Below are 24,296 nucleotides of genomic sequence, written 5' to 3' on the forward strand. Positions count from 1 at the left end.
AAAATGTATGTCTGCATCACTTTGCAACACTCCCTAAGACTTCAGCACCTCTAAGGCGTGTCAGCATTCCAGGATGGGAAACACTGTTTTAGGCCCTTAAACGGTTACCAGGGTGGAATTCTCCCGGTGTTATCGAGATGGTTTTGTAACTCATGCACCCGTTACTTTTTTGTCAGGGTTTTGTAAGGTACTTCTTAAACTGCAATTTTGATTTAAAGTAGCATAAATGAAAGGTGAAGAGTTGTATTTTCATTGTGTATTTTCAAAATAAGTGTTTCTTGTTAATATTATTTTTTTTTTCATTTTTTAAATCTGGGTAAAATTCTCCCGGCTTAACCTTCCACGTTAGCAAAATAGAGGGTAACCATTCTAGGAGGAGTGATTCTCCTGCCTCTTGTCCCTCAAGCAAAAAATGAGGTTGGTCTCGTAAGGCTCCTTTAATACGCATCGACTTTTCGCCGTGTGCCGTCCACGGCACGACGTCGTGGTCTCAAATATCCATGATCATCTATGGACGCTTTCTCACGTGGTCGTGACGTGTGAAATCGTCCATTTACACCATAGGAGCACGACGTCGTGCCGTGGACGGCGCACGGCGAAAAGTCGATACGTGTGATACGAGCCTTACCTTTGACTTGTGTGCCCATATAGCCTGGATTCGAACTTAGGTCCACGTAGCGAGATCGAAATAAACGTACCACAGTAACACTCCTTTGAAGAGACAAGTTCCTGGTGGTTTTGGCTCTTGTTCGATATTTTGCTGAATTTGATTTACTTTTATCTCTCTCTCTCTCCTGAAGGCCTCAAGGTCGTCTTTCATCCCCTGATCCTGTTCATACTCCGACTCACTCTCCTTCTGCTCCTTATTTCTTCTTTCCTCCCCTCCTTCTTCTCCTCTTCCTATTCCTCCTTATTTGATGTCTTTGGCTAATGTCCCTTCTAAAGGACCCTTAAGCCTGTTCACACTAGCGGTTTGAATCGCGCGGAAACTACGTCGGTGTCACATAGTCAAGGAGAAACTGCGCAGTTTGAACACCTCCGTTGGTTAACATTGTAATTGAACGGCCGCGGTTGGAACCGCTAGTGTGAAGAAGGGTTAAAAGTACTTCGGTTCGTTTCACACGTATCGACTCTTCGCCGTGTGCCGTCCACGACACAACGCCGTGCTCTCAAATAACCATGGGTGTCTATGGACGCCTTCACACGTCACGACTACGACCGCGTGTGAAAGTGTTCAAAGACACCCGTGGTTATTTGAGAGCACGACGTCGTGTCGTGGCGAAAAGTCGATACGTGTCATTGGGTCCTCAAAACCCAAATGCCGGTCGTATTCATTATTATACATTTTTTTATTATTATTATTATTATTATCGCCCCCCCCCCTTTTTTTTCTTCCTCTTCCCGTCCTCCATTTTCTCGTCTTCTTTTTTTTTTCTCTCCCTCCCTCTTCACTCCGGGGCACATCGCACGTCTGGCAGCATTAGCTGCCCGACGTGCGATGTTGCGTCATAATAATCGCATTATAAAAAATAGTCAGTGCTCAATCGTTCGTTTTCTTTCACCCGTGAATTTTGATAACCATAGAAAGTATGATGAAGCCAGTTTAGAGAGAATGGAGGCTATGTAGGTACGACTACAATAAATATAATCAAGACGCCGACGTCGGCACCATCGCGTACCCACTTGCTCCTCATGCCGCCTACTAGTGCTGGGTAAATACCGCTAATTTCAATATCGAAATTATTGGTGAACAACAATACAGTTACCGAAATTACCGACAGTTTACCGGTAAAAGACTCGTGAGGTAGTAGTGACGTCACAAGTTCGAGTCGAGTTCGAAAAATCAATGTTTTTGTCTTTTAATAAGCTATATCTCTGGTTCTATTTTACATATTGTTTTAATTGTTATGTCATTGTAAAGGGGAAAAGTCATACTTTAATTGGTGCTACTATAGTATGCTATCTAGTATCTACCGCGCGAGTGAGTGAATGGAGGCCGTAGTGGTGGGCAACTACCGGTAATTTCACCCAAGATCTAAGAATATAAGGTCTAACCACTTCCGACCGAATTTCGAGGGAGTTGGCGCAGCGGGCCCGTGAACGTCACCTGGCTGTTCAAAGTGGGGTTAGCGGGTCCTATAGCTGTCAGTTGAAGCTTGTCCGTCGTCCGAAAATGACGTCGCCTTCGCTCGCACAGCTCCACGCAATTAGTTATATTCTGACAAATATTATATAAAATATATATATAAATATATATAAAATATTATAGTTCCTGTCTATATATATGAATATATAATATATATGATATATAATATATATAATATATAAAATATTATAGTTCCTGTCTTCCTTGGCGTTTCACAGTTTTCTTCAGTGTATCACAAAGAGAAAATGGACTCAGCCAAATGACGTCAGAAGCTGCGCAGAAGAATGTAAACGGTCTGACCTGTATATTTAGACCTTGATTTCACCGGTAGCTGCCCACCACTACCGCCTACGTAGGCGTCACGGTATGGAAGTGGTTAATTCCTCTTTTTTCTCTTCCTTCACCCCGTCCTTCTTCACTTTCTCGTCCTCCTTCTCCTTATCTTCCTGAATGTCCTTCCTGCTCTTCAATCACTCCTGAAGCCACTTTAATCCACTCTATTCTTCCCTGCCGGACTAATCTTTCACTGACTGGGGACATGCCCATATCAGGATTATTTACTATGACTTTAGGTATGTTTAAATCATCGTAACGAGGTACAGAGGTTGTGTCATCTCCAATAGGATAGGCCGACAGTCCTGCAGTGGACCCGCAAAGCATCACACTGGTTCTATTCAGATAATTTGGTGATGTTTTCTGTTCATTATTAAATTTCCGTAGAGGAATATACATGGCATTTTGTTGTAGGGAATGCCAGACAATTTTATTCATTTGTGTTTTACTCCATCAGTAAAGAGAGGGCTACAGGAATATAGTTATCTATCACGAGGTAAGTCTTTTCTGCACAAATTGGATTTGTTGTATATGTACACACATGCAATGGTATGATACCATTGTGTACATGTTGTGATTACGTGCAGCATTGTACAAGTATAGTGTATTGTACATTGTTGTTATTGTATATATTATTTGTATTTTGTAAATATGCATATAAATGGGAACCATGTATGTTTTCGATCATTCGAGATTTCCCGCGTAACTTCGCGTGCCCAAGCTAAGCTTGCCGTTCCCCAAGCGGGCTGTCTTGGTTCTATTCCCAAGCTGGCCGTACGTTTGTCTTTGTAGTGCTGTAAAATTACTAATCTATTTACTCAAATGTTTCATTGGCAACCCCTATAACACACACACACACCGCATTCGCCTTTCCGAATACAAATTAATATTACTCTTAGTAGATCAACTACATTGTCATAGTCATAATTAAATTCTGCTGACCAGATCAATGGCAAGAATGTATCAAACAATAGCAGTGTTGAATTGTGTACAGCCTAAATGATGCTTCTATACTAGTGGACAATCTTATGCTTCTGGCGTGGCAGTCTTGCGAGATGGACAGCAAAGCTGCCCATTTTCATAACCCGTCAATCTCCTCACCTCTATCAGAAGGTGCATCAGAGATTTGGAGGGACTCAGGACTACAGCCAGCCACAGTGATTTTTGGAAAGAAGTGCAAGGAGTGAAGGAGGACAAGTCAGGTAGAGAGGAAAATGTAAAAGGGATGGACAGATGTTAATGTACGTTCAAGTGGTTGAAGAGAGTTGTTGGTGTTTTGGGGGAAGATAGGGATTGATTGATTGGGTCAGTGGGAGGAGCTAGGAAATGGATTGTGGTGCAAGATGAAAATTAAAGGGATGTAGTAAAATAAAAGGTACAAAGAGCATTGAAAATTATGAGAGCTGGTAAAGCGGCTACGTTGGTGTGTCATGTGGAGTGTCTGACAAAGGGAGGAATGGTTCTAGTGGATTGGCTGGCGAGGTTGTTTAATATGTGCCTAAGAGAGGGGAGCAAGTGAAAGGACTGGAGGATTGCTTGTATAGTTCTCTTTGCTTCACAAAGTTAAAGGGGACAAGTGCGACTAGTATTTTTAGAGGGATCAATTTGTTGAGTGTAGTTGGAAAGACATATGGGAGGGTATTGAGGGGATTAAAAGAAGAACAGAGGGGAAAATTGATAAGAAAGTGTGGGTTTAGGAAAGTTGGAGTGTGCATGAATCAAATTTATGTGGTAAGGCAGATTTGCAGTTTTTGGGCATTTATGGATTTGGAAAAGCCTTATGACAGGATAGACAGGAAGGGATTGTAGTATTGCAAATATATGGTTGATTTATGGAATTTTTGGCTTGAAGGCCAAGCACTGGCAAATATATGGGACATGGGGAAAGATGTTAGGGGCTGGCAAAAGCTTTAACATAGTACAGAAGTAAATGTGAGGGTAGGCAGTGGATTGGATATTCAGTAAACCCTCAATACATCAAACTAATTGGGGGAAGTATTCGTTTTTACAGTAAATTTTTTTATGTATCTAAGGATTTTATTTCGAAATTCCTGCACATATGAAACTTGGGTTGGTTTATGTCGGTAACATATACTGGCAGTTACAGAGTGAAGGGAAGCAGGAAGTGAGCCAGCTGTTGTTTGCTGATGACACTGCATTTGTGGATGAGTCAGAGAAAGGTCTAAGGCAGTTAGTGAGTTTGGGAAGGCATGTGATAGGAGGTAGTTGAAAGTAAATGTGTGCAAATTCAAAGTGATGAGCTGTACATGAGGAGAGGATGGCAGCTAGAGTGAAGCCTAGGAAAGGTTAGAGGAAATGGATACTAGGTATTTAGGGTCACATGTAAAAAGGAATGAAAGAGTGGGGATGTAGGTAAATTTAGTGAGGAAAGCAAGTAAACTTTGGAGGAATGAGATGGGTTATGAGAAAAAGGTATCTGGGAATGGATGCATTGAGTTTATACTAAAGAGTAACTGCCTACAACACTGTGTGGTCCAGGTTTGAAATTTAAGGGAGGCAGAAAGAAGAAATTTAAATGTTATGAGAAGAAGTGTTTGATAAATATGGTAAGTGTTATGAGAAGGATAAGGCGAGATATGAGGTCAGAAGAGCAGAAGTGGAAAGGGAGTTGGCAAATAGGGATGATGCTGGAGTGGTTTGGGCACATACAAAGAGCGAGGAGACTAGCAAAAAGTGTGTGAAAGGCAGAGGTGAGGGGGAAGACTGAGAATGAGATGGATGGATGGGGTGAAGGGGGCTTAAATAAAAGGGGGATGTCTGTTAGCAGGAAAGGGAGAAGGCAGGGGATAGGTGAGAGTTGAGAATGGTTGTGTATGGACTCTAAATTGACATGGCTCAAAAAGATTTCTCATCTCCATTTTCACACGAAGGGTTGCCATGTAAATAAAGCAGCTGGTCCTGCTGTGAATGTGCTGTAACTTGCTGCATTGCTTTTGACCAGGTCAGTAGACAAGACTGGGATAACCCTTCACAAGGAGATAAGATGGAAGTGACAAATGGGTGATGGATGGGAGTGGGTGTAGGCCTTCGATGACAAATTCCCTTATAAGGGGGAAGCCACCTTTGGTAAATAGAAACTCAAGGCAACAATTACTCCATAGTTTGGTTGATAGTTCAGTTTTCTGTAGAAAGTTGTGGAGAGATGGGAGGTTGTTATCTAGTGTGTATTTCAGATGCCTCTTTTGTCAATCTGCCAGGAGTGGATCCCAGCAAGGATTTGTGATATTTCTCAAAGGATACTGGAGCGAGATGTACTTTGTTCAGGCAAACTAGGCAAATAAGGCAGATAGTCAAGTCTACAGTATCTGCCGAGACATTCCCCACTTCTCCTGATGGCCCTCCCTTTACACGTCAAAAGACAGGAGAGAAAATGGGGCAAAAACCCCTTTGGGCTGTGTTGATATATCATCTACACACATCCACTCACACCTATTCTTCCTCGCTCAACAGACAGGATCCAATTCTGAATAATAATAAAAACATGCTACATGTCAGATTTTTATTGATATAATTAATAACTTCCAGTTTCCAAAATACAGGAACATCTTAAAAAGTGCCACAAATCACTTTATATGATTACCTAACGTTGACCCCCCTCCCTTTATACAATAAACTTACTTCCATGAAATGTCACTTAATTTAAACAGGCTTATAATCCAACTTGGTTTCCAATTTTTTGTTGTCTGATACTTTGCGCACTGCCTTCATAAAGTCTTCCTCAATCACGTAATCTCGCTCATTCCTGATGGCAAAGAGGCCAGCTTCTGTACACACATTACGCAAGTCAGCACCATTGAAACCATCCGAGAGCTTCACTACAGCTTCATAATCTGTAAAAGAAAACATTTTTTTTTAATTTTCCAATGCACTTCACCACAAGTGTTGAAGATCAAAGATAAAAATGGATACCTCATTATCGAGACAGGTGTCTATACCTTCTCAAACAGCTACAGTACTATGTGCAAGCACCTCCTGTGCAAAAATACACACACAAACCATAAGGATATTCCACCCTTATGAGGGGGTGACCAAGTCGAAGTAAACGCTCACCTCACACCCACCCAAATCCAAAACCCATTTGCTATATCTCCCAGCTTAGCACCTCATGGATTAAAGGTCCCTAACCTCCCCCACAAAACAAACACACACATACACACACCAATGAACCACAGTCTGGAATGGATGCCTAGAACGAGCTCTAGAGTAGCACTTTTTTGCTAAGTTGGAGGAAACACCTAGTCTAGCATTGTATTGGGAAAGGGTAAATCCACTGAGTGGAAAATTATTTAAATTGGAGGATGGTGAAGGCAGGCAAAAATATGGTGAACCAACTAGATGTCACCCCCCCCCCCCCCCAAAAAAAAAAAAAAAAAAAAAAAAGGAATATGGAAATGCATCTACATAACCAAAGGTATGATGAGAATAATAGTTTTTTTCCTGGGAGGAAAGGAAGACAATGTATAAAAATATTCCATGAAATCAAGAGATTACATAACTAATAAATGATATTATAGATCTAAAAGCACAACACAGGGCAATGTATAGAGAAATGAACGAGTTAAAAAAACAAATTGCTGAGACCAAGACCAACATAGAGCTTGATGACCTAAAAAAGAATGAAACAGTTAAAAATGAAAAAAGGATGAAAAATGAAGATCCTAACAAAAATAAGGCTTTGAAATAGAGAAGTAAAAGAAGAAATACAAGCGGTGACCAAGAAGGTTGGAAATACCATAAGAGGCAGATCTTCAAGAAATCAAAAATCAATGGAAAGTAGATTACAAGAAAAAAAAAAAAAAAAAAAAAAAAAAAAAAATATTTTAAATAAATTGTACAAGTGGAAGAAAATGCAAAGGAAACAGTCATTAAAGTAGTAAAAGAAAGAAAATTGGGTCAGGAACACAGTTGATAAAAAAGTGTAGAGTAGTATATGGTATTAACCCCTTCAATACAGGCCAAAATCTCGTGGGCAGCATTAGCTGCCAGACGTGCGATGTTGTGTCATAATACCCGCATTATAAAAAATAAAGTTACCACTGTATTGCTCGTTCTCTTTCACCCATGAATTTTGATAACCATAAAAAATATGATGAAGCCAGTTTACAGAGTATGGGGGTCACGCAGGTACAACTACAATATATATAATCAAGACGCCAACATCGGCATCCTCGCGTACCCACTTGCTCCTCATGATGCCTACGTAGGCGTCATCGTATTGAAGGGGTTTGAGAAAAACACAATGTAGCTAGACACTTAAGAGAAGAGAAAGAAATGGTAAAAGAAATTCTGAAAGATACAAGAGGGGCAAGGGATGGAAAAAGTAATAAGTGCATAGAATGTAACTATACTTAAATAAAAAATAAGGTCTCAAATGATGGCAGAAGTAGTACTAAAACAGCAAAGTTGCCAAAAAGTGAAAACTACAAAAATATATGGATAAAAAGGAAATAAACAATGAGGAAAAAAGAGAGAAAAGACACTAAAAAAACGAAACTAATAAAAAATACGACAAGACCAAAGACAGAAGTTTTTTTTTTTAAAGAGCTAGACTTAAGGCTGAGAAAATGGTAAGAAGAAGAAGAAGAAGAAGAAGAAGAAGAAGAAGAAGAAGAAGAAGAAGAAGAAGAAGAAGAAGAAGAAGAAGAAGAAGAAGAAGAAGAAGAAGAAGAAGAAGAAGAAGAAGAAGAAGAAGAAGAAGAAGAAGAAGAAGAAGAAGAAGAAGAAGAAGAAAAAGAAGTAGTAGTAGTAGAAGAAATTAGAAGATTTCTGGAAGAAATTAGACAAAACAATAGTGTGTGCAAACACCATACAAGAATTTAAGAACTAGATGATGTGAGATACAAATATGGGCTACTACATGTATAGCTCCCCTTCCCGTATAATACAACTGGGTTGTTGTTGTTCCCTAGACTGTCTGTAGGAGCAGTCCCATCTCCACAGTTTATGAAAGTTTTCTTGTATGTAGGCTTCATTTTCCTTTTTTGTTCTATGATGATCTTTAAGGAGACGTGGTCTGAAGGAATGTCATGTATAGTTTCCATGATGATTATATTTGAGGGAGGGTCAACATCTATGGGGAATTTGCTCGTTTGCTACATTGAGGAAGTTGTCTGATGGGGTGGTAGTCGGACTTTATTATGTTTGGGCTGAGGAAGAGGAAAGTGAGGAGTTCACACCATGAGGCACTTAGCCATGGCCAAAGTCATCACCTTTGTCCTGTATGCTTTGACTGTTGAGGTAGGTGTCCATTCTATAGGACATAAGAATGAAGGAGACTGCATGACACCATGAGGCCCACACTACACATTTCCATGTCCATTACCACCTATCATCCCCATCCATAAAGTTGTCAAACTGTTTCTTAAAACAACTGATAATTTCAGTGCTCACTACATGGTTACTAAGTCTGTTCCATTCATTAACCACCCTATTAGTAAACCAATTCTTGCCCATTTCGTTCTTAAATCTAAATTTGTCCAGTTTAAATAAGAAGATTGTGAGATTTGTTCTGAATTTTGTTTCCTCTTTTTTATAGCCATACTGGGTTGTGCACTCATATCACCTACGTCGTATATTAGTGAAGATGCTGGAGTTGTGAGACGTAGCCCAGGGGGACAGATGTGGTGGACAGTGTATTGCTTTTAGTGAAGCTCTAAGTGATTTTCTTCATTTAGACTGATTATTTCAGTTGTGGCGTCTGTTTGTGGTTGTTTAGTTTCTTTTATTCTGCTGGACAAAAGAATGCTGTTGTGTAAGTCCAACTTTATGCGGAGTGTTTTTTTCTCCGATTGTTATGTATTCGACGAAAATGGATAGTGTGGATTTTTGTGCTGGTTTAGATTCTTGTATTAGTGTTATGTGTATTTTGTGTTTATTAAGGAATTGAAGCTGTTCTGTGTTTGCCATCCTGTTGATGCCTATTCAGTCCTTGTCTTCAAAAAATGCAGACGAGCAAAAATTTACTTGCCTAAATTTTCTCCGTGACTGCTAGTTGAGCACTTTTTTATACTGTTGGAATTGAATTACAACACACTAAACAGAGGTCTCTTTTCTTTAACATATGATTATTATAGGAAACCTACCAGTCTCCTGAATAATAAGTGGGAGATGAGATTGGCTTATTTGACGAATATACCACAACGCTCGGCTTCATTCTGTGGTAAACATCATTATTGAGGTATGCAAAATTTGAACTTCCAATTTTTTGTACATGCATTTTTTTTTAGCACACCTTATTTCGAATTTTGGCGTGTTATGGCATGGGCGTGAAAATGTGTGCTTTAAAGGACAAGCCCTACCTATTTGTAGTACTGGGGTACTGATAGAATACCATGCAGTCAATCTCTCTATGTGCCAGGAGCTTTTTCCCCCTTATAAGGAAGGTAGCCACATCAAGAGGCAAACCCACTCCCATTCACCACCGTTTCCTCCCTTTCATCTCAGCTCTTTGTGACTGACGGGTCATCCCTGTATCCCTTTCACTGCCCTGGACCAGAGGCAATGTAGCAAGATAAATTACATTCACAGAAAGGCAGGCTCACTTAATCGGCAACCCCCATCTCCATCCACTCGTGCAGAAATAGAGAAGACGAGGAGAAATCCCTTCAGGCTGCATCAAAATCTCGTTCACACATAGCCACTCCATACTCCTCCACATCCCATCCCCCAGCCCTTCCTTTCCTTGCCTCGGAGTATTTCTATACACAGCCATTCTCCACTCATTCCCTATTTCCTACCTTCTCCCTTCCTTGCTCAACAGACATTCAGCCAATACTTTAGGAATTGTTTTGGGATACCCCTATAGGGTGAATGTATGCTACAACTTAGCCACCCACTCCCGTTATAACGGGGAAAGGGCCTTTCAGTACATGTAAGTACATAGTATATGAACAGACTTACCAATCTCCCCTTTCTTTGTGATTGGTCCAGAGTGAATCTTGAGAATTTCAAGTCTAGCTTGTTCATTGGGAAGAGCGATCTCAATCTTTCTATCCAAACGTCCTGGTCGAAGCAAGGCTGGATCAAGAGTGTCAGGACGGTTGGTTGCCATGATCATTTTTACCTAAGGGTGCAACAATGAGCGAGATCATGACCAAAATCACCAAAAACAGAAATTTAGCGAGATAGAGAAAAAAGTTAGTAATGAACTTTCTACATACTATAAAACAGTGCACAATAAAAGTAAATAAAAATAAGAACACAATTTTCATACAAAATGCATCAAATCAGTAATCAGTGCCACAAAATATAAAACCTAAACAACTATTATTAAATCCTTTCTTTCTGAGGATGATGAGCTGAATGAATAAGACTTGTGTAAGCCAGGATAGAAGAAGTGCTCCATAACATGAAGACGGTCCACAACATACCTGACCCAGTGAATCAAAGCCATCCATTTGATTCAAAAGTTCCATCAGAGTTCTCTGAATCTCTCGATCAGCTGAAGTTCCTTCTGAGAATCGCCTTCCACCGATAGCATCAATTTCGTCCATGAAGATAATACACGGTTGATGGTCACGTGCATAATTGAACATCTCACGAATAAGACGGGCCGATTCTCCGATGTACTTGTCTACAATGGCACTTGAAACCACCTGTTAGTATAGAAAAAAATCATATTCAATGAATACATACATACATATTTCTCACCGTCTTCTCCTTTACGCATGGGGGACAGAGAGGGGGGGTCGCCGATTTAATGAAGTGGCCTTGCTGTGGATGTGCTGTGTCTTGTGACACTGCTTCTGACCCAGGGCAGTGGACAAGGTGCAGGAATGACCCGTCATCCAGGAGGTGCTAAGATAAGAGGGAGGGTGGAGGGGTGTGGAGTGTATTCAGGGATGGAATGGGTGGAAATGATTTTATGCCTTTCCCTTTTTGGCTACCTCCCTTGTAAGGGGGAAAAAGCCTTGGTATATGTATAAGAACATAAGAACATAAGAAATAAAGGAGACTGCAAAAGACCATAAGGCCTACACTAGGCAGCTCCGTATCCATCACCACCTGTCGTCCCCATCCATAAAGTTGTCTAATCGTTTTTTAAAACAACTGATAGTTTCAGCGCTTACTACGTGGTTACTAAGTTTATTCCATTCATCGACCACCCTATTTGTAAACCAATTCTTGCCTATTTCCTTCTTAAATCTAAATTTGTCCAGTTTATACCCATTACTGCGAGTCCTGCCCTGTTGTTTTATTATGATGACCTTGTTTGCATCACCCTTGTTATAGCCTTTGATCCACTTGAACACTTCTATTAGATCACCCCGCACTCTGCGTCTTTCCAGAGAGTGTAAGTTTAGGTGCCTAAGCCTCTCTTCGTAAGGCAAATTTCCGAGTCCTTGTATCATTTTGGTCATTCTTCTCTGTACTGATTCTAGTGAATTTATGTCCATTTTGTAGGACGGAGACCAAAACTGTACCGCATAGTCAAGGATGGGTCTAACTATCGCTAGATAGAGTTTAATAATTACCTCTGCACTTCTATTTGTTACCGTCCTAGCAATGAAGCCTAATGCTCTGTTTGCTTTATTTCTGGCGCTAATGCACTGCTTCCTGGTTTTAAGGTCCGGACTCACCAGAACTCCCAAGTCCCTCTCGCACTCAGATTTTTCTAAGAACGTGCCATCTAAGTTGTATCTATTTTCGGGGTTGTGTAGCCCTACGTTTAACACGCTACACTTAGAGATATTGAAGTTCATTTGCCATTTCACCGACCATGTTAACAGTTTATTAAGATCATCCTGCAGAATCTGGGCGTCTTCTCCTGACCTAATTAGGCGTCCTATTTTAGTGTCGTCCGCAAACTTACTAACATCACTATTCAACCCATCGTCTAAGTCGTTTATATACATAATGAACAATAAGGGACCCAAAACCGAGCCCTGGGGGACCCCGCTAGTAACATTGCCCCACCTAGATTTTATTCCATTTATGGTGACCCGCTGTTTTCTGTTACTAATCCAAGCTCTAATCCATTCTAACACTTTTCCTCCTATGCCATGGGCTTTGATTTTATTTAGTAGTCTCTGGTGTGGCACTTTGTCGAACGCTTTGCTAAAGTCAAGGTAAATAACATCGTAATTTTCATTGTTGTCTGACGCCTTATATACCTTAGTGTAAAAGGATAGAAGATTAGTCACGCATGACTTACCTTTGGAGAAACCATGCTGTGAATCACGAATTAAATTATGCCCTTCAATGTGTTCTCTGAGTCTATTTACTATTATTGATTCAAGCATTTTTCCTATAACCGATGTCAAACTGATTGGCCTGTAGTTGCATATGGTCGATCTATCTCCCTTCTTAAAAACAGGAACAACGTTTGCCTGCCTCCAAGCAGTTGGAACAGAACCAGTGTCTACCGATTTATTGAATATTTCAGTTAACTGGTCGCAGATTTCAAATTTACACTCTTTAAGCATTCTTGGAAAAATTTCGTCCGGACCCGGAGATTTTGTAGCTTTAAGTCTGTCAATCTGCTTGATAACTTCTTCTTTACTAATACTGATATTAGTTAGGCTATTTTCTTCATCCCCTCTGAAAATCGGATCGCAGTCAGGTACTTTATCTAACCTCTCATTAGTAAACACCGATAGAAAATAATTGTTAAACTCCTCACTCATTTTTTCTTCCGATTCTATCATGACATTTTCATCGTTTTTAATTGGTCCTATTCTTTCTTTATTTTTTGTTCTATAGAGGTGAAAGAAACCCTTTGGGTTTGATTTTTCTTGACTGGCAACCTTGATTTCATAATTACGTTTCGCTGAACGTGTATTCCTTTTAACCAGCTTTGCCATTTCGTTATATCTTGATCTAAGGTGTGATTCCCCGTTTTTTATTTTTACGTAAAGTCCTCTTTTAATTCCGATCTCATGTTTCAATCTGTCCGTCATCCATTTGGGAGTATTACTATTTTTTTCGTATTGACTTTAGGGGGATAAATGTGTTTTGTGCATTAATAATTAGATCTGCCAGATTGCTATACATCTCATCCAAAGTACTGACCTGATTTTTGGGCCGTCGCCCCGAATCGACCTGACCCAAGGCACGCGCATCAATCTCTTTGACCCAGACCTGATCTAAGGTATGCGTATTTCTCTCTTTGACCCAGACCTGACCCAAGGTACGCGTATCCTCCTTGACCCACTTCTGATTATCAGCCCCGCAACGAGAATCAAGAATGTTTGAAACGTCCGGATTGTTTTTCGTATTCAATTTCAAATAGGTTTTTATATTGTCAAAGTTTGCTTTCCTGAAGTCTGGTACTTGAACGTTATTTGTACTTTTTATTTTTTCCCAGATAATATTAAATCTTATTTCTTGATGATCGCTAAAGCCTAGACTATCGCCCACTATTATGCTGCTAATTTGGTGCTCATTTTTTGTTAGAATTAAGTCCAGGGTATTTTGTCCCCTCGTAGGATCGGTAATCATTTGTTTTAGGAAATTATCCTGCACCACATCTAGGAATTGTTTCGCTTCATGATCTCCTATTAAGGTTTCCCAGTCAATGTTTCTATAGTTAAAATCTCCCATGATTACAACGTTTTTGTACTGGGACGCTCTGTGAATTTCATGAATTAGGGAATCAGTCTGCTCAATGCTAAGGTTAGGAGGTCTATACAAGACGCCAATAATAACTTTCTTATTCTTGCCTATAATCTCTACCCAAATAGATTCCGTACAGTCCTCTTCCTTAATCGAATTGTTGATAATACAGTTTAATGTATTTTTAACGAAAAGTGCTACACCTCCCCCATTCCTGCCGACCCTATCCTTATGAAAAAACTTATATCCTTCTATTTCGATTTCCGGAAGGAAATGTTTATCAGCCATGTTGATCCAGGATTCAGTAATGGCTATAATATCGAAATTTTCTACGCATGCTTTACCTCGCAGCAAATCAATTTTGTTAATTATGCTCCTACTATTTGTATAGTAAACTTTAAGTTTATCTTCCCTCCACCTGCTTTGGTGATTTTTTGTACAGTCCTCTAAGTTGTTTCTATTTCCTAAACTATATTCCGATACTTCCCCCCCTACTCCCACATAATCTACCCGAAAAAACCCTGTAGGATGCCTACTTCTCGCTCAAGGGATTCAGCAAGGAGCCGAAATCCTTTGGGAGACAAGTGCACTCCGTCCCTTGTGTATAGGTGATTCTTACCATAAAAGCGGTCCCAGTTGTCGACAAATGCCCATCCATTAGCCTTACAATGTTTTGCCAGCCTGCAATTCATTGCAATAGCCCTGGAATGCCACATGCCTCCAACTCTACGCCTCGGAAGGATTCCACATACTACAGGAACACCTCCCCTATTTCTGATCTTGTCTAGCGCATCTCGGTACCGCGCAAATAATTCCTCACTTCCTACCTTACCTATATCATTTCCTCCGGCACTTAAGCAAACTACTGGGTCCTTACCTTCCCCTACTAGACACTCTTCAATCCTATCTCTAACATCACCTATGCCCGCGCCGGGGAAACACACCTGCGTCCTATGCTTCCTATCTTTGTCGCAGAAAACCCTGTCTAAATACCTCACTTGACTGTCTCCTACTACCAAAATCTTACCTGTGGGCAGGGATCCAGCGTCTGCCCTTTTCTTCATCTCTTGGATTTCATTAGTTCCTTCTTCCTGCAGATTTGCCAGCACTTGAAACGAGTTTTTGCATTTCAGTGGGGCTGGTGAGGAATTTTCTCCACTTTTCCGCATCTTATTTCTCACCGTATTCCATCCATGCTCATCGCTAATATTGCCTTCCGTATCATGGGCCTTCGAGCGGAGAACTCGATTCTCCTCCTTAAGGCACTTAACAGCATCCTCCAAGGCTTCAATTCTACTAAGTAGAGATTGTACCTCTTCGGTGCTGAACACAGTGACACGTTCACTCGCCATATCGCTAACTATACATACATACATAGATACATATCCCAATGGCTTTTTCCCCCTTACAAGGGAGGTAGCCAAAGTCAGAGGCACAAATCCACTTCCACTGATTTCATCCCCACATACTCCACTCCCATTCACCAGCCCTCCCTCCCTCCCTCTTTTCTTGGCTTCTCCTGGACGAACTGAAAGTACAAACCATACATTCCCCATTTTCTATATTTCAAACCATTCTGTGTGAAAAAAGAAGATATAAACATCCAATTCCATGGACTTAAGGATGCCACAATTGTTGTATTTACTGTAATAAACAGAGTGTGGATAGACCCTGTCTTTATCTGTTAAGCTTGGACTTAAATTAATATTTTCTTATTTGTCTATTTCTTCTTTTAGTTCTGGTAAAGGGACAAGGGAGGAGGATCACCATGTAGGAGCAGACCTGCTGTGAATGTGCTGTGTCTTGCTGCATTGCTTCTGACTTGGGCAGTGGGGAGGAGACTGGGATGGACTTTCATCCAGGATAAGAGGGAAACAAATGATGGTTGATGGGGGTGGAATACGTAGGAGTGGGTGTGTGCTCTGACTTGGCTACACCCTTATAAGAGACAAGTCCTTGGTATAGAGGTAGATAGATAGGTTATTCCAAACGTTTTTTTACGCTTATATGAGCCTAAGCTTCCTGATATCCTTATAAACTTTGTCTTACTCAGTTTTTTATATGACCTCTCATTACTCTCTCATTTTGAACAAAAAGATCCTCACTGGCATTATTGTCTACTCCCTTCAGTGTTCTGAGCACAGCAATCATGCATACGATGCGTTTCTTTCCCCTTATATAGGAGGTAACCAAGACAAAGGTACACACCCATTCCACTCCCATCCACCACCCTTTCCTCCCTCTCATCTTAGCTCCTCAAGGATGAAAAGTCATCCCTGTCTCCTGCCCACTGCCTGGGTAAGACGCAAAGCAACAAGACAGAGTATATCCACAGCAAGGATGCTTCATTTAATCAACTTAAAAGAAAACTTAATTGACTTAGAAGTCAAGACCTCTCACCTAATAAGGGGAATTCCACTTACTGTCTTTTCTATTCTAGCTCCTTGAGGATGAATGATCACCTGTCCCCTACCCACAATTCAGGTCAAAGGCAATACATCAAGACACCACACCTCCATAGCGGGGCCTGACAACTGAAACTGATTTACTTGCACCGCTTTATGATGTGGTGGCCCTCCTCCTTCATCCACTCAAGAATTTACAGATTAAACAAGAAATCCTTGGGATGCATCAATTTCTAATCCTTTCACAATGACTCTCCACTCCCACTCTTGCCCCCTTCCTTCCTTGTTCTGCAGCCATTCCTCTCGCATCCTCTTCATCCACCTCATTTTTGGTATTCCAAGTTTACTCTACCCACCTCTGCCTTCCACAAATGTTTTGCTAGTCTTTCCTCATTCTCTCCATACATGTAACTCATCTTTAATCAATCCTAATTACCAGGTGAAGAGGGTGGAGGGGAGTGGAGTATGTTAGGGATGGAATGGGTGAGTGATTTTTATGCCTTTGATTGATCGATTGATTTTTTTTTTTTCTACCTCCTTTATAAGGGGGAAAAAGCCTTTGGTATATGTATGTAACTACCAGGTCCTTCCACGCCTCATTTTCTGCCTTACCTTCTCAATTTTTATGTTATCCATCTTTGTAACTTCCATTAGACATTTGAAACACTTCATGACAAATAAATGCTTAGATTTTTCCTTTGTGCCTCCTTCCAGTTCCAAATCTCTACTCCATACAGTCTCATGGGTACAGTCACCCCATCATACAGTCTTTCCTTTGTGTTCATACCCAGATACTTATTTCTCATGAGAGTTTTCACTTCCCCCACATTTACTTGCTTCCCTTACTCCATAATTTACCTCCCACCACACTCCATTTCTACATACATACATATACCAAAGGCTTCCCCCTTATAAGGGAGGTAGCCAAAAAACAAAGACATAGAAACCACTCCCACCCATTCCATCCCTGTCACACTCCACTTCCCTCCTTCTTATCTTGTCACCTCCTGGATGACGGGTCATCCCTGCATCTTGTCCACTGCCCTGGGTCAGAAGCAGTGTTGCAAGACACAGCACATCCACAGCAAGTCCACTTCATCAAAACGGCGACCCCCCCTCTCTGTCCCCCTCATGCAGAAGATAAGACAGGGAGAAATCCCTTTGGGCTGTGTCAAATTTTTGTCATACATACTCCTTCACCCCCCATTCATTCCACCTCATGCATCACATCATCCATATACAACCATTCTCCATTCACCGCTGTCTTTTGTCCTTCCTCAACAGACATTCCCCTCTTCCCCAGAGCCCCTTTAAACCCCATCCATCCAGCTCATCCTAGATCACATCCCTCATGTTCACTCCTTCCACACCTCTTTTACTAGTCTTTCTACACTAATTTTTTTCATGTGTCCAAACCATCCTAATACTCTTTCATCCATCCTATCTCCCAGCTCCCTTTCCACCCCCATTCTCCTCACCTCCTCATTTCAACTCCATTTCTACACACTTTAAACTAAACAGACAAACTTACCTTTAAGAAATTGCAATCCAGTTGCGAGGCCACTGCTCTGGCAAGAAGGGTTTTACCGGTGCCTGGTGGACCATAAAGCAGACATCCTTTGGGTGGTGATATTCCAACTCGATGGAAAAGCTCAGGATTTAACAAAGGAAGTTCAATCACCTGTAATGGTTAAAAACAATGTAAATCAATTTAACCTTTCTCTGCATCATTCATGATCAATTTGAAATTAACATTCCTGCATCTTACCTATGAATAGTCTACATTACAAAGGATTACAAAGGCAGAGCATGTTGACAGGTGACCTTTTGGTCCATAACTAGGTCAGATGTGAAAAAAAAAAGATAAATAAAATTGTAATAATATAAATATTAACAAGTAAAATAAACAAATAAATGCATAGGTACAGTTAATAAACAAACAGGTAAATAGTAAATAATAATAAATTGACACATAACTAACAATAAATGTGAATCAAGCAAATAATAATAAACAGACAAATGATAACAAAACATATCATCATGATACAACTGAAGAAATACTACAAAATCAATCCCTTTTCTAGCATAGATATTGGATGCAGATCATATGGCTTGTATGTCTAGATCGCTTCCAGCTTGGGTAGGTCAGGCCTCTGATGTTGTGTCATCTGTGTCTGCCCCAGTTGATCTTGACAAGGTGTGTCAGCTAGCAAGACTTTCCTCAAAATAATATGTTGTCTCCTGATTGGACCACAACTACTACAGTAGAAGTTTGATTTAATGAATACCTATTTTGTGGAAGCCAGATTTTACAACTTGTAGGGTGGCTCGCCATAATAAAGACTCGTTGAGATTAGAATAGAGACCAAGCTGCCCTAGTACCGTCAGGGAACCTCCAGGTTGGGAATCGGGTGGTTCCTTTTGTATGGCCTGGGTGGCTCGATGCTATCGCCTTTGTTTCAGAATAAGCAGTCGCTATGGCAAAGGTTCAAGTCCTTGTGGTGTAGCTTATTTCCATTTGTCAAAATGACACACAACAAATATATATGTATGTATGTATATATATGTGTGTGTGTATATGTATATATATGTATATGTATGTATATATATATATATGTGTGTATATGTGTATATATGTGTGTGTGTGTATGTAATATATGTATGTGTGTGTATGTATGTATATATGTATATATATGTATGTGTGTGTATGTATGTATATATGTATATATATATGTATATATGTGTATATATATATATTCCCCTATTAGTCAATGTATTCTATTAATGTGACAGTAAAAAATATGGGTAGTAACTTTACAATTTCTTAGATAAATTTAATATGTTTTGCTAAAGTAATAACACAGGTACACCACTATTTTTTTTTTTCTTCTTGCATCTGACCTAGTTATGGACCAAAAGGTCTCCTGTTGGCATGCCCCTCTTTTGTAATCCTTTTGTAAATCTCCTACCCCCACAACCAATGGGACTGCTCGGACAGACACTCTAGGGAACAACAACAACCACGACCAAAGCTTAACAACCTCTACATTCAGTAACTACCTGAAATGATCTCCACTTTTCCCTTTTGTTAAAAACTATCCATCTGTTTCCTTTACCTCATCCTTACCCAACTCACCTTTCTACACTCTTCATTTTCTTCAAATTATTGTTTTTCTTTTTTCACACAAACACCCACCCCACCTGACATCAACTCTTCTTTTGATTTTCCTCATCTTGCATTTTGCACACTGCCCCACCTTGCCATACCCAGACAATGTAAATCTCTTCCTCAGGTGAATTATGAATCATTGTGTCTGTGGGTTTCCTGCCATATTTCATCTACATGTCTAAACAACAGAAAATTGATCTCAATGCCTGACTCTACACATCCATTTACATGCAAGACCCAAGTTGAAGTGAATATCCTGGATTCTGCATCAAATACTGACCACAAGAAAAAGGAACAAAGAACACCTTTTTCCTCACTTTTGATTTTATGCGAGGATACATACCTCTCCTAGGAATGGGTGAAGGGAAGGGGGGTGAGGTAGTATGTGTGAGAAAAATTTGACGCAGCCTGAAGGGATTTCTCCCTGTCTTCCCCTTCCCTGCATGAGGGGAAGGAGAGGAGGGGTCGCCGATTTAATGAAACGGCCTTGCTGTGGATGCGCTGTCTTGCAACACTGCTTCTGACCTAGGGCAGTGGACGGGATGCAGGGATGACCCGTCATCCAGGAGGTGCCAAGATAAGAGGGAGGGTAGAGGGTGGAGGGGAGTGGAGTGTATTGGGGATGGAATGGGTGGGAATGGTTTTTGTGCCTTTGTTTTTTGGCTACCTCCCTTGTAAGGGAGGAAAAAGCCTTTGGTATATGTATGTATGTACATACCTCTCGTAGTTCCCTGATCTGTTCCGCCAAACCACCAATTTGATTGTAGGTGACATCACCAGGGTCTTCATGACTCATGTTATAAACCAGAGGATCAACTTCTCTTGGTAAATACCTCATAATGGTCAATGTTGTCATATCCAAAGCAACACGTGTACCAGGCTACAAAAGAAAAAAGAATTATATGTATGCAATATCTAAGGCAACATTTTTCAACTGTCTTACCCCTGCAGACCCTTTGAAAAAAAAATTATGCCTAAGGAAATTCCTACAAAAGAATAAATACAATGTATATCAATATCTACTTCATAAACTTACAAGGCTAACACAATTTTTTTTTTATAACTAGTCTAAACAAAAAACTTTTCTCAAGTTTACAGTGTAAAAAGTAATTCCTATGATTAGACAATTAATATCACTATCCCTCACAGCACCCTTAACCCTCACTACCAAATAGTAGAGTTCTGGGGACCCCCCACAGTTGAGAAGCACTTGCTGGTCAAAGTCAATGCAAACCAAAACGATAAAAAAATATAATTTCTTTATCAGTGCAGATATGTCCATGAGCATAAGCCATAACCTTACTTTGAAATCACCGACTATTTTTGCTGGCTCAAATGTTTATCTTGTTGCTTCAAGAGCTTACAGTGTAATATATTACTAATACCAACTTAAACCTACTCAATGCCCATAAGTTGTGTTAATTTTCAGCTATGTAAAGTTGGTGAACGCAAGTTTTAATGCAGTAATTGCACCATATGCTCATCAATGCTAAAGTGTCCTACAATATTTCAAACTACTAAAAGCTTACTTTGAGCTTCAGCTTGTCCAGCTGTCTTCTACAACCAACAACATATCTTGGCCCATTGGTTGCTTTTACAATAAACTTCTCTTCAGTCAATTGTTTCAGCACCTCACCAACAATTTGGCCCACACTCTGTAGAGCTTTTAAGTCATTTTCACTCTTCTCATACTGCTTGTCCAATTCCTTCTTCTCTTCACGCACTGTTGAATAAAGAAAAGGGAATAAAATCAGCTTCTCTTCACAAGAGCATAATCTACATAAGCATCAGTTCCGAAATGCATAACTGACGGGGGACAAGGTGTTACCAGTGAAGTTCCTCAGGGTTCCATTCTAAGACCACATATATTCAATCAACTGTTACCTTGAGTTTCACTATGTGGAAACTCCACAACCCCACAGTGGCTGGCAGCAGTCCTCAGAACCTCCCAAAGGTCTCTCTCGGAAGAAACTTTAGACTGTAGTCTGTGTTGTACCAGTGTAGGACTGTTTCTAAGTCACCAGCTCAATGTGAGAGAAGAGCAGTTGCTGGCTGTCAGCTATCCATCCCAGATAAAAGTGTAAGAAATACAGTTGAAGTTGATAATGAGGTCTTGGATCCAGTCTGGAGACAGAGTACCAACTTCTCAAAAGAATTGTTCCATTAAGTTAGGGGTATTAATGAAGTTTTGTCTCGCCTGCTCTCACAGCAATTTGTATATTTCTTTCATCTACATTACAACAACTCCAACAACTTTTCTTATTAAAGTTTCCTGCGAAAATTAATATTATGGGATGGTGAAAAAAATCATTCCTGCAACCTTCTCGCCAGCAACCATTTCATCCCACCTGCTTGCACAGCAATTTGTATATATTTTGTGCATCTATACTATGACAACTCCAACAATTTTTCTTAGCAACGTTTTCCCCAAATACTGATACCATGGGATGGTGAAAAAATAATTCCTACAACCTTTCCACTACCTGCCATCAAAGCAGTGTCATGGCTGTCCAGTGTGCATGATGTACATCTGTCCATGCATGTATTTTTAGGTTAGGTAGGTTAGGTTAGATCAGAATATGGAGAAAAACGTATATTTCACAAAAATATATCAACACAAATGACCGCTTTAGCACCTGGTAGCGGGAAAGTTGCAGGAATTATTTTTTCACAATCCCTTATAATATTAATTTCTGTAAGAAATGTCACTAAGGAAAGTTGTTGGAGTTATTGTAATACAGATGCAAAAATTACACAAATTGCCATGCGAGCGGGTAACACAAAACTTCACAATTTCCAAGTTAAGCTCGGTTAGGAGCTATTGGACAATGTAAGTTTCATGTTAAATGCCCAAGCTCATGTGATTCTGGAATTTTACTGACTTGGGGATGATGTGATTGGACACCCACTACATTTGTTGAAAGGAGGATACATAGTGCTATATCTAAATTTGCAAGATGTTTTATAGTACTGATGCAGTTAACCTCTTTGATACAATGACACCTATGTAGCATTACGTGATGCAAGTGGTTATTGAAGAGGTTAAAGATAAAAAATGTCTGCAAATTGCATCAAGATCTGGCCATGCAAGATGCTCTACACTACAGTTCTGACACAGTTAAAGATGGAATATTTCTACAACTCTTATCAAGACACAAGGATACAGCTCAGAACCACATGGAGGGTCAAGTTACTTGATACAAGAATTAATGGACCATTCAAATAGTCTCTAAGATGTAGCCAAAAGTCAGAGAATGATTATCCATATTATTTTAGTTATGCACACCTGCGCAATATAACATTAGAAAATTAAAAAAAAAAATTGTAAATAATAATACGTGAATGTAATATGCAATTTTCTTGGCAGAAACGAAAAACAAAAAACCTTGCTAAAAGCAAATTAATAACAAACGAACTTGCTAGGATATGGTCTAGACGCCATGACAGTCCAGTCACTATCACACAATAGCTTTCACATTTTGGACTGGGTGTTCTCCAACACCAGTGATGTTAGTAAGTGCTGTTTCAAAGACAATAGGGTTTCCTTGGACTTTGTGAGAGAACACGGGGTTCTGCCATCACCTGTTATTTGCCCAATGTACAATAATAATCAGGCCGTCAACATCTGTGATGACAACAACGACCAGGATGATCTTTAGAATTTGAGATACCGAATCATTAAATATTGGTTAGGTTATGTAGGTTAGTTACGTTAGATAGGTTAGGTTAGACAGGGTAGATTAGGTTAGGTAGGCTAGGTTAGAATAGACTAATACTTTATCCTTTCATTTTTTCAACCTTGGCATCTATCGAAACAAACATAGCCTATCATTCAGCTGCCACAACTTCATTCGTTAGTAAATAGGTTTTAGCAACTTCTTTGTTATTGATTTCCACCAAGATAGTCGCATATTACATTGATGTATTATAATTACGGTAACAAAATTAATTATTTCCTATTGCTATATTGCGTATGTGTACACCTAAAAATTTACCTGATTATCTTTTAATCTGTGTGATATATTCTATATTGTTACAATACATTACAATAATTGTATATAAGTTGAAACTAAAACAGAGGAGTTTATTCTTCCTTAGTCTTAGAATTAATTATCACTAAGTCCAAGACTAAGTTGCCGATATATATGTGATCCCAACAGTTACAACTATAGTATATCTACGAGTATTACAAATTCAAATATGATACTCAAGTGGAAAATATGCTTAGGGATACTTGTTACCATGAAATGATGACTATCAACGAAAAGTTTGCAGGTAAACCAAACACTATAACTACACATGAAAATCACATATACACAGTAAATTTCACGTCTAAGTAATACGTTAATAGCTTACGTTTCCGAAGTCTTGCTTCAACTTCCCTATGTTCTATCAATTTGCGATGATAGTCCGCAATAAGTATATCCCTTTGCTCCATGGCTTACTTGAATGAGTTGAGTGTTGACATTAATGTTAGAGTCGACAATATTTAGGTAAATGTATTTCTTCAATAACTTATCATCTTGTATAAACAAATTTATTTTATTTTATAATACTAAATGGTTATATACAAAAACTGGATAGCTAAAAATGTATATTGAAATTAAGTCGAAGGTATTGACAGTGGGAGAGATTCCTTATAAAATTTTAATATAATTTTTCTTTACCA

At 39.7% G+C, this 24,296-nt stretch overlaps 1 protein-coding gene across 1 annotated transcript; it reads right to left on the reverse strand.

The window, feature by feature from the left end:
* Positions 1-5,984: 5,984 nt before the first annotated feature.
* Positions 5,985-24,171, reverse strand: LOC143023953 (26S proteasome regulatory subunit 10B). Its single transcript, XM_076182621.1, has 7 exons — positions 23,984-24,171; positions 21,157-21,350; positions 20,346-20,507; positions 17,990-18,139; positions 10,870-11,094; positions 10,400-10,562; positions 5,985-6,330 (listed from the first exon to the last, which is right to left on the reverse strand). The coding sequence occupies exons 1-7, from the start codon at positions 24,063-24,065 to the stop codon at positions 6,140-6,142; spliced, it is 1,167 nt and encodes a 388-aa protein (XP_076038736.1). The 5' UTR covers positions 24,066-24,171; the 3' UTR covers positions 5,985-6,139.
* Positions 24,172-24,296: the final 125 nt, after the last annotated feature.

The sequence above is a fragment of the Oratosquilla oratoria genome, unplaced genomic scaffold (genome assembly GCF_046742065.1).
Source record: "Oratosquilla oratoria isolate Oo_2021 unplaced genomic scaffold, ASM4674206v1 SCAFFOLD72, whole genome shotgun sequence".
NCBI classification, from domain to species: Eukaryota; Metazoa; Arthropoda; class Malacostraca; order Stomatopoda; family Squillidae; genus Oratosquilla; species Oratosquilla oratoria.

Bases quoted from the DNA above. Each gene is read 5' to 3' on its own strand.
- LOC143023953 (XM_076182621.1), bottom strand. From the start codon at position 24,065: ATGGAGCAAAGGGATATACTTATTGCGGACTATCATCGCAAATTGATA. The intron at 21,351-23,983 runs GTAAGCTATTAA...TTTATTCAACAG, and splicing joins TGAAGCAAGACTTCGGAAAC to TGCGTGAAGAGAAGAAGGAA. The intron at 6,331-10,399 runs GTAAGTCTGTTC...TTTCTTTTACAG, and splicing joins CACAAAGAAAGGGGAGATTG to ATTATGAAGCTGTAGTGAAG.